Here is a 17,455-nt window from a genome sequence, read left to right as displayed (position 1 = left end):
TCGGGATCGTCTCACGGTAGCGGTTGGACTTCTTCGGCGTCGGCCCGTCTGTGAGCGGCCTGTGCAGGCCTTCGACCCCCCTCTCGGTGCTCGGGTGCAATCTTCATCGGAGGGTTGGCCTGTCCCCAGCTTTGGTCCATCGGTCATCTCGCTCCCGGGCTGCAGGACCGATCTCTTCTCGCGCCTGGCAGCAGGACCGAGCCCGTCTTGTGCACGGCTGCAGGATCGCGCTCGTCTCGCGCCTGGCGACAGGACTGAGCTCGTCTTGCGCACGGTGCCGCAGGACCAGTCGATGGAGGCCAGATGCTTGGGGGCGCTCAGTCTCTTTGGTTGGGGTAGCGACGAGTCTAGGATGGGGTGGTGTTTAGGCCTTGGATGCCGGGGCGGCGACCCTGGTGGTTGCGCGGTGCTCATGGGAAGAGCCCGTGGCTCGGTGCTGCCCAGTGACTATGACCGTGGGGGCGGTGTGGTTACCGGGGTGTGGCGTTCGGTGGCAGTGAGTGTTGGTCGGGGTGAAAACCCGCTCTTTCTTCGAACGGACCGGCGGCGGCAAAACTCGCTCCCTTCCTGAAGGTGTCGTCGCGGCTCTCATTGCCCGTCGTGTTGCTCTAGGGGAAACTCTGACTCTCGGTCGGGCGGTGGCGGCACTCCGGTGTCGTTTCCTTACTGAAGGCGCCGCCTTGGAGCTCACGGTTCGTCATCTGTGGCTTCATCTCATCGCAGTAGCATGTTCACGGTGGCGGACCCCGGTGGATATTGTAGTGCTAGGGAAGGTGTTGCTGCGTTCAGCATCTTTATATCCTGCTTTGGGTGTGTGCGTGTGTTTTGATGGCGTTTGTTTGTACCGTGCTGCTGTGGATTGTGCTTTATATATAAATCGGGGCGAAAGCCTTTTTGGGCAGTACACCATACTAGTTCACTTAATTCACGATCTTGTTGTACAGGCGATCCATCGTCCCCGCCACATGCTCGGACCGCGAGCTCCATCCCACGCACACGCACACACAACAACACTGAAGAAAGGTACAACAGGTAGGAGTACACAACAACAGCACCGGCCGCGGCGCCAATGGCATTATGGGCCATCAGTCCGAGGACACGCGCACACGCACGCTCCTACGAACCAGCTAGTGCGAGCGGCGACGGCTAGCACGGGACCAGAGTCCCGTTGGCGTTGGCGTTCCCGTTCGCCGTGCCGTTCCCGTTGGCTTTCCCGTTGGCCACTGCCCCGTTCCAGTTGGCGTGGGCATGAGCGGGGGCGGCATCGTTGTGGGAGGCGATGTGCCGGCCGGAGGGGTCGTTGGAGGCCTTCCACTGCGCCACCCACTCGATGGCCGCCGGCGTGCTGCACGCGATGCTCGGACCCCACGGCACCGTCTCCCTCGCCGAATCCTGCATCAGTTCAGATTTATACCTTGCACGTCAGTAAATATTCTTCCAATGGGTATAGAATCCGTCAGTTAAACTGCTTGCTATCTCTCAGAATTATTAATCAATTACCTGAGGGTAGAGCCTCTCGAAGATCATCCGGTAGTAGTAGGCCTCCTTGTTGATGGGGGTGTTGTACGGGTACTCCTCTGCGGCGTTCTTCATCATCTCGTCAGTCACCTGCTGCTCAGTAAAAGCCTTGAGGCCGTCGATCCAGTTGTAGCCGACGCCGTCACTGAACTGCTCCTTCTGCCGGTACAATATATGCTGTGGAGGGGAACAGTACAGTTGCAGAAACCATTAGTTCAGAACAGAACGCGGCCCCCTGTGCATACTACGCGGGATATCTGATCTTCTGAAAAACTCAAACAAGGTGGTGTCTGTACCTTCGGCAGGTAAGGCTCCTTCTCGTCATCGAACGCCTTCCTCAGCACCCACTTCTCGATGCGGCCCAGATTGGCGTCGTACTGCGTCGCAGCAACAAGAAGAAAACGTAAACCGTCAGAAAATTCAGAGCCAAAACGAATCAAACATGCGCTTAGCAAACAATTTCTCCTTCATGGCAGAGATGAGTGAGCTTGTACCAGTTTCCACTCGGGGTCCATGCTCATGGCGACGTCGATGAACTCCTTGTCGAGGAACGGCACGCGGACTTCCAGTCCCCAAGCGGACGTGGCCTTGTTGGCGCGCAGGCAGTCATACTGATGGAGCGCCTTCACCTGCGGGTTTCACATCAGTTTCGCGTCAAACCCGAGAGAATCCGACTGGTGTTTCTTGGTTGCTTGTGCAGTATTATTGTTAATTAGCCATGCAGTTTCAGTTAGCACCTTGCGGCAGGTCTCCTTGTGGAACTCCTCCTTGTTTGGGGCGAAGTGGAAGTAGAGGTAGCCGCCAAGGAGCTCGTCGGAGCCTTCTCCTGACAGCACCATCTTAACCCCGAGCGCCTTGATCTTGCGCGCCATCAGGAACATCGGCGTGCTCGCACGTATGGTCGTCACGTCGTACGTCTCGTTGTGGTAGATCACCTCCTCGATGGCGTCGATGCCATCCTAAACAGGACAAAATGACTCATCAGTACCTCTGAATCTCTGATCACCCGCTGTCTGTAGTGAGCAGTCTTTTTCATTTACTATATGCCAAGATGTCTTAAGGCTTAAGGTTTTAATCAAATTTGTGGGGTTGTCAGTGTGAGTGTTCTGTTGGGTTTTAATCTCAAATTTATTATGCCAAGCATGAAGCATCAAGATGTCCTGAGGCTTGAGCTTTCATTTGCTTTTCTTTACCTGGACGGTGAAATGGAACTCGTGATGGATGGTTCCAAGATAGTCAGCTACCTCTCTCGCGGCCTTGAGATCAGGTGAGCCCTACAATGCGCAGCAACACATTAGAAACATGAGATTCCCATGGTTCTTGAAGAAGAAGAAACAGTAGGGCAAAAAACATGTGAAGAAAAATAAACCTCTAGGCCGACGACAAAGGAGTGGAGCTCAGTTCCAAACTTCTTGGCGGCTTCAGTCTCGATGAGATGGCGCTTGGTCACCGAGGCGACGAGGGAGGAGTCGAGGCCGCCGGAGAGGAGAACGCCGAAGGGCACGTCAGTCATGAGCCTCTTGATGACGGCCTATACAAAACAAAACAGCACACATGGGCGACTCCACTGTCAGTCACCGTCACACTACCTACCATACACAGAAGCAAGTATCACGTGGTGCTACGGTCAGCGTGGTATGCTATGCACCTTCTCGAACGCCTCCCTGAGGACGAGGGGCTGGTACGCCGTCGCCGGGACGTGCTCGGCGAACCACTGCGGGTTGTACCACCGGCGGAACCCGCCGGCGGCGCTCGAGTAGAGGTTCCCCGGAGGGAAGAGCTCGAACTTTGGGCAGTCCTCGTGGAGCGCCTTCATCTCAGACGCAATCCAGACGGAGCCTGCGAGAGCACACCAGACAAATAAGTCGCAGTCCAGACGTGATGAATCTGTGGTGACAGAAGCTGGCGGGGTTGACGTGCGTACCGTCGCTGCCCCGGCCGAAGTAGAGAGGGTTGACGCCGACGGCGTCGCGGGCGGCCATGTACGTCTTGTTGCGGGTGTCGTACAGTACGAAGGAGAAGACGCCGTCCAGCATGTTGACGAAGTTCTCGCCGTACTCCTCATACTTGAGACAGAAAGCAGCAGCAGGGATGGTCGGCATCAGTATTCAGTTTTGTCTTTGAGCTTATTTCATTGCAATTGCGAAGCTAAATTCGGCTGCTGGAAACCGAAACGATGTCGCTTACCAGAGGGATGATGACCTCGCAGTCGCTGCCGGTGGTGAAGGTGTGCTTGGCGGCGAACTGCTTCCGGATCTTCTTGTGGTTGTAGATCTCTCCATTTGCCTTTTCATCAACAACAGCAACCAACAGTTAGAAAACGATAGGCGATGGAGAACAAGCAGTCTACTTGCAGGACGTGGCAAACACACCACGCGTACAAAGCAATAGCACACATATATGCGTACCACGACGACGACGGTCCGGTCCTCGTTGTAGAGGGGCTGGTCACCGGAGAGCGGGGAGACGACGGAGAGGCGCTGCTGCGCCAGGAAGTTGCCCTCGCACTGGAACAGCCCGGACCAGTCCGGTCCCCGGTGCTTGAGCCTGCAAAATCATACCGAGTCAAAATCCACAAGCCGTGCCACGAACAGAGCAATCAAATAACAGTAAGCGCAGGGGGCTTAACGAAGAGGAAGATTCCGGTGTTGTTTTTCCAGATCTGCCCTTATTGTTCGATTCTTTCCGGGCTCATATCATATGCAACAAAACGACGAGAAAGGCTAACGAGGACAAAACAGAAACAAGAACGAAAAACAAAACAAAAAAAAAACTCCGCGACGATCCTGTTTTAGTTCTTTCCGGCGAGTTGAAGAACAATTGGCAAGGTATCTATCTACACATCTATCAACGACATTTTGTTTTACGATCCACACAAGAACCTCAAGATCATGCCGACGATACGGGCGGCCATTAGAATTTAGAACCGGGCGCTAGGGATTTGAAGGGGGGAGGTGCATGGATAGTGCAGGACAGGTGCTTGCCTGCGGGAGCAGGAGAGGACGCGAGCCCTCTTGGCCTGCGACCAGTCGGCGCAGCCGAGGACGGCCAAAATCCCACACATGGTGGACGCGGCGACGGACGACGCGGGTTTCGGGGGTGGATGAGGTTGAGGAAGAAGGAGAGAGTGAATGATGCTCGTGTTGAGAGGTGATGCGGGAATTAGCGGATGCGCGCGCCGTATTTATAGCCGATCCGCGCGGCTCCGGGGCCTCGCGTCTGCGACCGGGGAGCTTTCCTACCCTCGCTGCGCGGACACGTGGCGGGTGTCGGTTGGGAGGGTTCCGTGCGCGGCGGGAGTTTATCCCCTCCGGATGCAGCGTCGTCCAGTCAGCGTGGGCCCGGCCGCCCGCGTCAGCGCCGGGCGATGCCGTCGGATCTACGATCCACGGCGGCGGAGAGGCTGAAGGTGGGCCCGTGAGGCCGGATTCATCAACGGCCGGCTGTGCTTTGCTGCGATGCCTCCTCCCTCCTGGTTTATGCTTTTCTCCTCGTGTATGGATGATGCAAACAACGCCATTATTGGGATTTGGGAGCATCTTGGATATGGTTAACATATTCACGGACGTTCATTTCTATTTCTGAACCAGGAGACTTTCTGATTCTGCCAAGATTCGATGAATCCGCCCCTTGTTTCTTTTTTCTTTCACGCCTAGCATCTTTGATTTCTACGGTGATTACTGAAGCTCTAATGCTATATTTGGAAACCAGTTTCGACAAAATGTTACTACTATCAATATGGTGACTAATTGTGCTGACTATTGTACTTTATAATTACTCTGTTGTTCGGTTTATTTCCTTATTTAGGATCACTGGCATTTTTATCTTAGAATCGTAAGCCTTTTACCTTAAACAGAAACAAACTGTCCACTAGGTGTAAGAAACAAGAGTTTTAATTCTCTCTCAATTAAAAACTAAAAGAATTCTTCGGCGCTGCCCGTGGTTTTGGTGCAGCAACCAAACACAGGTGCGAAGCGGTTGGTGTCGTTGCAGCTGGTGGCCCCCTCAACGGCTCTCCCACAGAGCGAGGGGAGTGGAGCGGCAACCCCAAGGGTGACAGGGCCCACGATTACCCGTCAGTCAATGGACGGGAGGACAACAAGTTCGAGCGCTTGGGTGGTGGAGCCCGTAGATACTTTTGGTGGGCATGTTCCCGCGTCGATGGAGATCCCAGGTGGGGTCCTGCCCAATGGGGTGGAGCCGGCTTCGAATCCTGCGCAGATGGCAAAGTTGCAGCCGCCGCCGCTCCCGTCTGACGTGTTCCCAAGTAGGATCCTGTCAGTGGGGCCGGCGGGCCAGACTTGCAATCCCAAGTGCTGTGAGGTGGCATTGGAGGATAGGCTATTGGTGGGGCCCCAGGAAAAGGACAACGTCTTCGACAACCACGGGGCCGGATCCCATAGTTGTTGTCAAGGATAATGCGATTCCCATGCACGGGCACGGAGGCCAATGCATGCGTCAAGGAGGAGCAAGCATCGATGCCATCAGGTGGGACCCTTGATGGGAATCATGCACATGATCCGTACATGAAGGCATGCACGTACAATCAGGCACGCGCGACGCCTTCAAAGCTAGATGCGCCTGATCTGCCCCCAACGCCCTTAACGTCACCGATGGAATGACCCCCCAGGAGATGTTGGCTTACGATAGACTTAAGGTATTTTGCTCCAACATCATCTCTAAATTAACGCCGCCACTAATCCACTAGGTGCAAGCCTCCAAGCTTTGACCTCAGGCGGAACCCTTCACGCCAACGCTGAACACGTGGACTTCCAAACGACCGACGGTGAATGTTGCCAAGGTCACGTCAATGGAGAACATGCTCTTGCGCGCACTTGGGATTGGTCAAGGATCACAAGGAGTTGTTCGATTCCCCACTCAGGGAGCAACACGTGCGCGTCTTCGCTGCAATCTTGGGCAAGTCCATGCCTTTCCGTGGGGAGCTAGAGAAGGGTTGTGTCACCCTGCCGTGTTCATGAAAGGGTGGCTTCTTCCAGTGTCGAGCGTCCATTGTTCTTCATGGATTACAACCCGAAGCTTTTGTGTTGGAATGTGCGTGGGTTAAACAACCCGGCTAAAAGGAAGGAGGTGAGGGAATTCATAGGCTCAACTAAGGTGAACATGGTGTATTTGCAAAAAATAAAGCTGGATGTAATTGACCAATTCCTAGTAATGCAATGTCTTGGGCCATCATTGGATGGCTTCACTTAATTGTTGGCAACGAGACACAAGGGGGGGGTCCTTTTGGCTTGGGATTCAACTAAAGTTGAGGTGGACAATATCATTCTCGATACTCACAGTATCACCGAGAAAGTGCACATAAAGGATGGGATTTCCTGGTGGATCATGGTGGTGTACGGGCCTCAAGGTGATGAGGCAAAGATTGCGTTCCTCGAAGAGCTAAGGGCAAGGCGCATGGTCTGCCTGGGCCAATGGATGCTTCTCGGACATTTGAACATGATCTTAAGAGCTTCCGAAAAGAGCAACAATAACCTGAAAAGGAACATGATAATAAAGTTCCGGAGCTTTGTGGATGAACATGAGTTAAAGGATCTCTATATGCATGGGAGGCGATTCACATGGTTAAATGAGCGGGATGCATCACGTGCTAGTCTCTGTTGATTGGGAGCTAGAACATATAGACAATTTTCTTCTAGCGTTGTCCTCGAAAATCTCGGACCACGCACCTCCACACCTCTCCACAAGCGCGCTATGCTGCGCTAAGAGGCGCTTTTGCTTTGAGTTGTACTGGACAAAGTTGGGAGGACTTGGGCAAGCTGTCAGGGATGCTTGGATCTGTGACGACCATATGGATGATGCAAACAATGCCATTATTGGGAGCATCTTGGATATGATTAACATATTCAAGGATGTTCATTTCTATTTCTGAACGCGGGTGCTTTCTGATGCTGCCAAGATTCGATGAATCCGCCCCTTGTGTTTTTCTTTCACTCCTAGCATCTTTGATTTCTATGGTGATTACTGAAGTTCTAATGCTAAAATTGGAGTGAGGGGTGACATGGCTGGCGATTGGGCTGAAGTTCTATGGTGATTTCAACGGATCTCCCACAGAGTGAGGGGAGTGGAGCGGCAATACCAAGGGTGACGGGGCCCATGATTACCCGTCAGCCAATGGATGAGAGGACAACATGTTCGAGCGCTTTGGTAGTGGAGCCTGTAGACACCTTTGGTGGGCCTACTCCCACGCCGATGGAGATCCCAGGTGGGGTCCTTCCCAAATGGGTGGAGCCGGCTTTGAATCCTGCACGGATGGCAAAGTTGCAGCTGCCTCCGCTCTTGTCTGACATGGTCCCAGGTAGGATCCTGTCTGTGGGGCCGGCGGGCGAGACATGCAATCCCAAGGGCAGTGAGGTGGCATTGGAGGATAGGCTATTGGTGGGCCAAGGACAACATCTTAGACACAACCATGGGGCCGGATCCCACAGTTGTTGTTGAGGATAATGCGATTGCTACCCATGCACGGGCACGGAGGCCAATGCAGGCGTCAAGGTGGAGCAAGCATCGATGCCTTTGGGTGGGACCCTTGATTGGAATCATGCACATGATCCATGCATGAAGGCATGCACGTACAATCAGGCACGCGCGATGCCTTCGAATCTAGTCGCACTTGATCTGCCCCGAGCGCCCTTAACGTTACAGATGGAATGACCCCCCAGGAGACGTTGGCTTACGATCGGCTTAAGGTATTTTGCTCCAGCATCATCTCTAAATTGATGTCGCCATTCATCCAAGAGGTGCAAGCCTCCAAGCTTTGACCTCAGGCAAAACCCTTCGCGCCAACTCGGAACACGAGGGCTTCCAAACGGCCGACGGCGAATGCTTCCAAGGCCGCGTAAACGGAGAACTTGCTCCTGCGCGCTTGGGATAGGTCAAGGATCCCAAGGAGCTATTCGATTCCCCACTCAAGGATCAGCACGTGTGCGTCTTTGCTGCAATCTTGGGCAAGTCCATGCCTTCCCATGGAGAGCTAGAGAAGGGTTATGTCACCCTACCGTGTGCATGAGAGGGAGGCTTCTTCCAGTGTCAGGCGTCCATTGTTCTTCATGGATTACAACCCAGAGGTTTTGTGCTGGAATGTGCATGGGTTAAACAACCTGGCTAAAAGGAAGGCGGCGAGGGAATTTATAGGCTCAACTAAGGTGAACATGATGTGTTTGCAAGAAAGAAAGTTGGATGTAATTGACCAATTCCTAGTAATGCAATGTCTTGGGCCATCGTTGGATGGCTTCGGTTACTTGTCGGCGACGAGACACAAGGGGGGGTCCTTTTGGCTTGGGATTCAACTAATGTTGAGGTGGACAACATCATTCTCGATAATCATAGTATCACCTGGAAAGTGCAAACAAAGGAGGGATTTCCTGGTGGATCACGATGGTGTATGGGACTCAAGGTGATGAGACAAAAAATGCGTTCCTCGGAGAGCTGATGGCAAGGTGCAGGCCAATGGATGCTTCTAGGACATCTGAATATGATCTTAAGCACTTCTGAAAAGAACAACAATAACCTAAAAAGGAACATCATAATAAAGTCCCGGAGCTTTGTGGATAAACATGAGTTAAATGAGCTCTATATGCACGACAGGTGATTCACATGGTTAAATGAGTGGGAGGCGCTAACCATGACTAAGATCGATCATGTGCTAGTTTCGGTTGATTGGGAGGTGGAACATACAGACAATTTGCTTCAAGCGCTGTCCTTGGGAATCTCGGACAATGCACCTCTACACATATCCACAAGCATGCTATGCTGCGCTAAGAGGCGCTTTGTCTTCGAGCTGTACTGGACAAAGTTGGAAGGTTTCGGGCAAGCTGTCAGGGATGCTTGGATCTGCGATGACCATATGGATGATCCAAACAATGCCATTATTGGGAGAATCTCGGATATGATTAACATATTCAGGGATGTTCATTTCTATTTCTGAACGCGAGAGCTTTGGGATGCTACCAAGATTCGATGAATCCGCCCCTTGTTTTTTTTCACTCCTAACATCTTTGATTTCTACGGTGATTACTGAAGTTCTAATGCTAACATTGGAAACCAGTTTCAGAAAATTGTTATTATCAATATGGTGACTAATTGTGCTAACTACTTTATTATTATTACTCCGTATTTCGGTTTATTTCCTGATTTAGGATCACTAACATTTTTATCTTAGAACTGTAAGCTTTTCTACCTTAAACAGAAACAAATTGTTCACTAGGTGTAAGAAACAAGAGTTCTAATTTTCTCTCAATTAAAAGCTAAAAGAATTCTTCGACGATGCCCATGGTTTTTGTGCAGCAACCAAACATGGGCGTCGAGCGATTGGTCTCATTGCAGCTGGTGGCCACATCAACGGCTCTCCCTCAGAAGTGAGGGGAGTGGAGCGGTAATCCCAAGGGTGACGGAGCCCACAACTACCCGTCAGCCAATGGACGAGAGGACAACATGTTCAAGCATTTTGGTGGTGGAGCCTATAGACACCTTTGGTGGGGGGTCTCCCGCGCCGATGGAGATCCCAGGTGGGGTCCTGCCCAATGGGTTGGAGCCGGCTTAGGATCCTATGCAGGTGGCAGAGTTGCAACCACCTCCGCTACTATCTGACGTGGGCCTTGGTAGGATCCTGTCCGCAGGGCCGGCGGTCCAGATTTGCAATCCTGAGGACAACATCGTGGCATTGGAGGAGAGGTTATTGGTGTCCCCCCAAGAAAAGGACAACCTCTTCGACACAACCACGAGGCTGGATCCTAGAGTTGGTGTTGAGGATAATGTGATTGCTACCCACATGGGCATAGAGGCTAATGTAGGTGTGGAGGAGGAGCATGCATCGATGCCATCGGCTGGGACATGCATGGAGGCAAGCATGCACAATCAGGCACGCGCCGCGCCTTCAAATCTAGACGCACTTGATCTGCCCCCATTGCCCTTAACGACATGGATGGAATGGCCCCCCAAGGAAACGCTAGCTTACAACTGGCTTAAGGCATTTTGCTCCAGCATCATCTCTAAATTGGCGCCGCCACTCATCCGCGAGGTGCAAGCCTCCAAGCTTCGACCTTAGGAGGAACTCTTCACACCAAGCCAGAACACGAGGGCTTCCAAACGGTCGGCAACGAATGCTTCCAAGGCCATGTCAACGGAGAAAGTGCTCTTGTGCGTGCTTGGGATAGGGGATGAGGACCTATAATCCGATGAAGAAGTGGTCTAGGATCTCAAGGAGCTGTTCCATTCCCCACTTAGGGAGCAGCATGTGCGCGTCTTCACTGCAATATTAGGCAAGTACATGCCTTCCCGTGAGGAGCTAGAGAGGGGTTGTGTCGCCCTGCCATGTGTTGGGGAACGTAGCAGAAATTCAAAATTTTCCTACGTGTCACCAAGATCTATCTATGGAGAGACCAGCAACGAGGGGAAGGAGAGTGCATCTACATACCCTTGTAGATCGCTAAGCGGAAGCGTTCAAGAGAACGGGGTTGAAGGAGTCGTACTCGTCGTGATCCAAATCACCGGAGATCCTAGTGCCGAACGGACGGCACCTTCGCGTTCAATACACGTACAGCCCGGTGATGTCTCCCATGCCTTGATCCAGCAAGGAGAGAGGGAGAGGTTGAGGAAGACTCCATCCAGCAGCAGCACAACGACGTGGTGGTGGTGGAGGAGTGTGGCAATCCTGCAGGGCTTCGCCAAGCACCTGCGGGAGAGGAGGAGGTGTCACGGGAGGGAGGGAGGCGCCAGGGCTTCTGGTATGGATGCCCTCCCTCCCCTCCACTATATATAGGGGCAAGGGAGAGGGGGGAGGCGCAGCCTTGCCCCTTCCTCCAAGGAAGGGGTGCGGCCAAGAGGGGGGGAGGAGTCCATCCTCCCCAAGGCACCTCGGAGGTGCCTTCCCCCTTGAGGACTCTTCCCTCCCCAAGTTTCCTTGGTGCATGGGCCTCTTGGGGCTGGTGCCCTTGGCCCATATAGGCCAAGGCGCACCCCCTACAGCCCATGTGGCCCCCCGTGGCAGGTGGACCCCCCGGTGGACCCCCGGACCCCTTTCGGCACTCCCGGTACAATACCGATAAAGTGCGAAACTTTTCCGGCGACCAAAACAGGACTTCCCATATATAAATCTTTACCTCCGGACCATTCCGGAACTCCTCGTGATGTCCGGGATCTCATCCGGGACTCCGAACAACATTCGGTAACCACATACAAACTTCCTTTATAACCCTAGCGTCATCGAACCTTAAGTGTGAGACCCTACGGGTTCGGGAGACATGTAGTCAGGACCGAGACGTTCTCCGGTCAATAACCAACAGCGGGATCTGGATACCCATGTTGGCTCCCACATGTTCCACGATGATCTCATCGGATGAACCACGATGTCAAGGACTCAATCGATCCCGTATACAATTCCCTTTGTCTAGCGGTATTGTACTTGCCCGAGATTCGATCGTCGGTATACCGATACCTTGTTCAATCTCGTTACCGGCAAGTCTCTTTACTCGTTCTGTAACACATCATCCCGTGATTAACCCCTTGGTCACATTGTGCACATTACGATGATGTCCTACCGAGTGGGCCCAGAGATACCTCTCCGTTTACACGGAGTGACAAATCCCAGTCTCGATTCGTGCCAACCCAACAGACACTTTCGGAGATACCTGTAATGCACCTTTATAGCCACCCAGTTACGTTGTGACATTTGGTACACCCAAAGCATTCCTACGGTATCCGGGAGTTGCACAATCTCATGGTCTAAGGAAAAGATACTTGACATTAGAAAAGCTTTAGCATACGAACTACGATCTTTGTGCTAGGCTTAAGATTGGGTCTTGTCCATCACATCATTCTCCTAATGATGTGATCCCGTTATCAACGACATCCAATGTCCATGGTCAGGAAACCGTAACCATCTTTTGATCAACGAGCTAGTTAACTAGAGGCTTACTAGGGACATGGTGTTGTCTATGTATCCACACGTGTATCTGAGTTTCCTATCAATACAATTATAGCATGGATAATAAACGATTATCATGAACAAGGAAATATAATAATAATCAATTTATTATTGCCTCTAGGGCATATTTCCAACAGTCTCCCACTTGCACTAGAGTCAATAATCTAGTTCACATCGTCATGTGATTAACACTCACAGTTCTGGGTTTGATCATGTTTTGCTTGTGAGAGAGGTTTTAGTCAACGGGTCTGAACCTTTCAGATTCGTGTGTGCTTTACAAATCTCGATGTCATCTCCTAGATGTAGCTACCATGTTCTATTTGGAGCTATTCCAAATAACTGTTCTACTTGAGCTATTCTAAATTGTTGCTCCATTATATGTATCCGGTATCTCTACTCAGAGCTATCCGGATAGGTGTTATGCTTGCATCGACGTAACCCTTTACGACGAACTCTTTTACCACCTCCATAATCGAGAAAATTCCTTAGTCCACTAGTTACTAAGGATAACTTTGACCGCTGTCATGTGATCCATTCTTGGATCACTCTTGTACCCCTTGACTGACTCATGGCAAGGCACACTTCAGGTGCGGTACACAACATAGCATACTGTAGAGCCTACGTCTTAAGCATAGGGGACGACCTTCGTCCTTTCTCTCTATTTTGCCATGGTAGAGCTTTAAGTCTTAACTTCATACCTTACAACTCAGGCAAGAACTCCTTCTTTGACTGATCCATCTTGAACACCTTCAAGATCATGTTAAGGTATGTGCTCATTTGAAAGTACCATTTAAGCGTTTTGATCTATCCTTATAGATCTTGATGCTCAATGTTCAAGTAGCTTAATCCAGGCTTTCCATTGAAAAACACCTTTCAAATAACCCTATATGCTTTCTAGAAAATCATTTTTGATCATCAACATGTCAACAACATATACTCATCAGAAATTCTATAGTGCTCCCACTCACTTCTTTGGAAATACAAGTTTCTCATAAACTTTGTATAAACCCAAAATCTTTGATCATCTTATCAAAGTGCACATTCCAACTCCGAGATGCTTACTCCAGTCCATGGAAGGATCGCTAGAGCTAGCATACCTTTTAGCTGTTGGAAATATGCCCTAGAGGCAATAATAAAAGTGTTATTATTATATTTCCTTGTTCATGATAATTGTCTTTTATTCATGCTATAACTGTATTATCCGGAAATCGTAATACACGTGTGAATACATAGACCACAATATGTCCCTAGTGAGCCTCTAGTTGACTAGCTCGTTGTGATCAACAGATAGTCATGGTTTCCTGGCTATGGACATTGGATGTCGTTGATAACGGGATCACATCATTAGGAGAATGATGTGATGGACAAGACCCAATCCTAAGCATAGCACAAAGATCGTGTAGTTCGTTTGCTAGAGCTTTGCCAATGTCAAGTATCTCTTCCTTTGACCATGAGATCGTGTAACTCCTGGAAACCGTAGGAGTACTTTGGGTGTATCAAACGTCACAACGTAACTGGGTGACTATAAAGGTGCACTACAGGTATCTCCGAAAGTATCTATTGTTTTATGCGGATCGAGACTGGGATTTGTCACTCCGTGTAAACGGAGAGGTATCTCTGGGCCCACTCGGTAGGACATCATCATATGCGCAATGTGACCAAGGAGTTGATCACGAGATGATGTGTTACGGAACGAGTAAAGTGACTTGCCGGTAACGAGATTGAACAAGGTATTGGATACCGACGATCGAATCTCGGGCAAGTAACATACCGATAGACAAAGGGAATTGTATACGGGATCGATTGAGTCCTTGACATCGTGGTTCATCCGATGAGATCATCGTGGAACATGTGGGAGCCAACATGGGTATCCAGATCCCGCTGTTGGTTATTGACCGGAGAACGTCTCGGTCATGTCTGCATGTCTCCCGAACCCGTAGGGTCTACACACTTAAGGTTCGATGACGCTAGGGTTATAAAGGAAGCTAGTATGTGGTTACCGAATGTTGTTCGGAGTCCGGGATGAGATCCCGGACGTCACGAGGAGTTCCGGAATGGTCCGGAGGTAAATATTTATATATGGGAAGTCCTGTTTTGGACACCGGAAGAGTTTCGGGGTTTATCGGTATTGTACCGGGACCACCGGAAGGGTCCCGGGGGCCCACCGGGTGGGGCCACCTGCCCCGGGGGGCCACATGGGCTGTGGGGGGTGCGCCTTGGCCTACATGGGCCAAGGGCACCAGCCCCAAGAGGCCCATGCGCCTAGGGAACCCTAGAGGGAAGAGTCCTCAAAGGGGAAGGCACCTCCGAGGTGCCTTGGGGAGGATGGACTCCTCCCCCCCCTCTTGGCCGCCGCACCAGATGCCATCTGGAGGCTGGCCGCCGCCCCTTGGGGTGGGAAACCCTAAAGGGGGCGCAGCCCTCCCCTTCCCCTATATATATGAGGCCTAGGGGCTGCCCATAACACATGATTTGAAATCTCGTTGGTGCAGCCCTGCCTCTCCTCCTCCTCCTCTCCCATGGTGCTTGGCGAAGCCCTGCGAGATTGCCACGCTCCTCCACCACCACCACGCCGTTGTGCTGCTGTTGGATGGAGTCTTCCTCAACCTCTCCCTCTCTCCTTGCTGGATCAAGGCGTGGGAGACGTCACCGGGCTGTACGTGTGTTGAACGCGGAGGTGCCGTCCGTTCGGCACTTGATCATCGGTGATCTGAATCACGACGAGTACGACTCCATCAACCCCGTTCACTTGAACGCTTCCGCTTAGTGATCTACAAGGGTATGTAGATGCACTCTCATTCTACTCGTTGCTGGTCTCTCCATAGATAGATCTTGGTGTTACGTAGGAAATTTTTTGAATTTCTGCTACGTTCCCCAACAGTGGCATCATGAGCTAGGTCTATTGCGTAGATTCTTTGCACGAGTAGAACACAAAGTAGTTGTGGGCGTTGATGTTGTTCAATATGCTTACCGTTACTAGTCCAATCTTGTTTCGACGGTATTGTGGGATGAAGCGGCCCGGACCGACCTTACACGTACTCTTACGTGAGACAGGTTCCACCGATTGACATGCACTTGGTGCATAAGGTGGCTAGCGGGTGCCAGTCTCTCCCACTTTAGTCGGAACGGATTCGATGAAAAGGGTCCTTATGAAGGGTAAATAGCAATTGGCATATCACGTTGTGGTCTTGCGTAGGTAAGAAACGTTCTTGCTAGAAACCCATAGCAGCCACGTAAAACATGCAACAACAATTAGAGGACGTCTAACTTGTTTTTGCAGGGTATGCTATGTGATGTGATATGGCCAAAAGGATGTGATGAATGATATATGTGATGTATGAGATTGATCATGTTCTTGTAATAGGATTCACGACTTGCATGTCATGAGTATGACAACCGGCAGGAGCCATAGGAGTTGTCTTTATTTTTTGTATGACCTGCGTGTCATTGAAGAACGCCATGTAAACTACTTTACTTTATTGCTAAACGCGTTAGTCATAGAAGTAGAAGTAGTCGTTGGCGTGACAACTTCATGAAGACACGATGATGGAGATCATGATGATGGAGATCATGGTGTCGTGCCGGTGACGATGATGATCATGGAGCCCCGAAGATGAAGATCAAAAGGAGCAAAATGATATTGGCCATATCATGTCACTATTTGATTGCATGTGATGTTTATCATGTTTATGCATCTTGTTTACTTAGGACGACGGTAGTAAATAAGATGATAACCTTACAAAATTTCAAGAAGTGTTCTCCCCTAACTGTGCACCGTTGCTACAGTTCGTCGCTTCTAAGCACCACGTGATGATCGGGTGTGATGGATTCTTACGTTCACATACAACGGGTGTAAGACAGTTTTACACAGCGAAAACACTTAGGGTTAACTTGACGAGCCTAGCATGTGCAGACATGGCCTCGGAACACGGAGACCGAAAGGTCGAGCATGAGTCGTTTAGTAGATACGATCAACATGAAGATGTTCACCGATGATGACTAGTCCGTCTCACGTGATGATCGGACACGGCCTAGTTGACTCGGATCATGTGATCACTTAGATGACCAGAGGGATGTCTATCTAAGTGGGAGTTCATAAGATGAACTTAATTATCTTCAACATAGTCAAAAGACCTTTTGCAAATTATGTCGTAGTTCACGCTATAGTTCTACTGTTTTAGTTATGTTCCTAGAGAAAATATAGTTGAAAGTTGACAGTAGCGATTATGCGGACACTAGAACGCTTATGTCCTTAATGCACTGCTTAGTGTGCTGAACCCCAAACGTCGTTTGTCGATGTTTCGAACATCGAACATACACGTTTTGATAACTACGTGATAGTTCAGTTAAATGGTTTAAGTAGAGGCACCAAAGACGTTTTTGAAACGTCGCGGAACATATGAGATGTTTCGAGGGCTGAAATTGGGATTTCAGGCTCGTGCCCATGTCAAGAGGTATAAGACCTCCGACGATTTTCTTAGCCTGCAAACTAAGGGTGAAAAGCTCAATCGTTGAGCTTGTGCTCAGATTGTCTGAGTACAACAATCACTTGAATCGAGTGGGAGTTGATCTTCCAGATGAGATAGTGATGTTTCCCCAAAGTCATTGCCGCCAAGCTGCTAGAGCTTCGTGATGAACTATAACATATCAAGGATAGAGATGATGATCCTTGAGGTATTCGCGATGTTTGACACCGCGAAAGTAGAAATCAAGAAGGAGCATCAATTGTTGATGGTTAGTGAAACCACTAGTTTCAAGAAGGGCAAGGGCAAGAAGGGATACTTCATGAAACGACAAATCAGCTGCTGCTCCAGTGAAGAAACCCAAGGTTGAACCCAAACCCGAGACTAAGTGCTTCTGTAATAAGGGGAACAACCACTGGAGCAGGATTACCCTAGATACTTGGTAGATGAGAAGGCTGGCAAGGTCGATAGAAGTATATTGGATATACATTATGTTAATGTGTACTTTACTACTACTCCTAGTAGCACTAGGGTA

At 50.5% G+C, this 17,455-nt stretch overlaps 1 protein-coding gene across 1 annotated transcript; it reads right to left on the bottom strand.

The window, feature by feature from the left end:
* Window positions 1-850: 850 nt before the first annotated feature.
* On the bottom strand, window positions 851-4,685 carry LOC123092454 (asparagine synthetase [glutamine-hydrolyzing] 1). The gene is made up of 12 exons (XM_044514234.1): window positions 4,503-4,685; window positions 3,927-4,065; window positions 3,706-3,804; window positions 3,443-3,584; window positions 3,167-3,357; window positions 2,888-3,049; window positions 2,712-2,792; window positions 2,256-2,477; window positions 2,013-2,147; window positions 1,815-1,895; window positions 1,501-1,695; window positions 851-1,392 (listed from the first exon to the last, which is right to left on the bottom strand). The coding sequence occupies exons 1-12, from the start codon at window positions 4,580-4,582 to the stop codon at window positions 1,147-1,149; spliced, it is 1,773 nt and encodes a 590-aa protein (XP_044370169.1). The 5' UTR covers window positions 4,583-4,685; the 3' UTR covers window positions 851-1,146.
* Window positions 4,686-17,455: the final 12,770 nt, after the last annotated feature.

The sequence above is a fragment of the Triticum aestivum genome, chromosome 4B (assembly GCF_018294505.1).
Source record: "Triticum aestivum cultivar Chinese Spring chromosome 4B, IWGSC CS RefSeq v2.1, whole genome shotgun sequence".
Classification (NCBI taxonomy): Eukaryota; Viridiplantae; Streptophyta; class Magnoliopsida; order Poales; family Poaceae; genus Triticum; species Triticum aestivum.
This window is presented reverse-complemented; position numbering and strand designations above follow the sequence as displayed.

Bases quoted from the DNA above. Each gene is read 5' to 3' on its own strand.
- LOC123092454 (XM_044514234.1), bottom strand. From the start codon at position 4,582: ATGTGTGGGATTTTGGCCGTCCTCGGCTGCGCCGACTGGTCGCAGGCC. The intron at 3,050-3,166 runs GTGCATAGCATA...TGTTTTGTATAG, and splicing joins TCAGGGAGGCGTTCGAGAAG to GCCGTCATCAAGAGGCTCAT. The intron at 1,896-2,012 runs GTACAAGCTCAC...GCTGCGACGCAG, and splicing joins TGGACCCCGAGTGGAAACTG to TACGACGCCAATCTGGGCCG.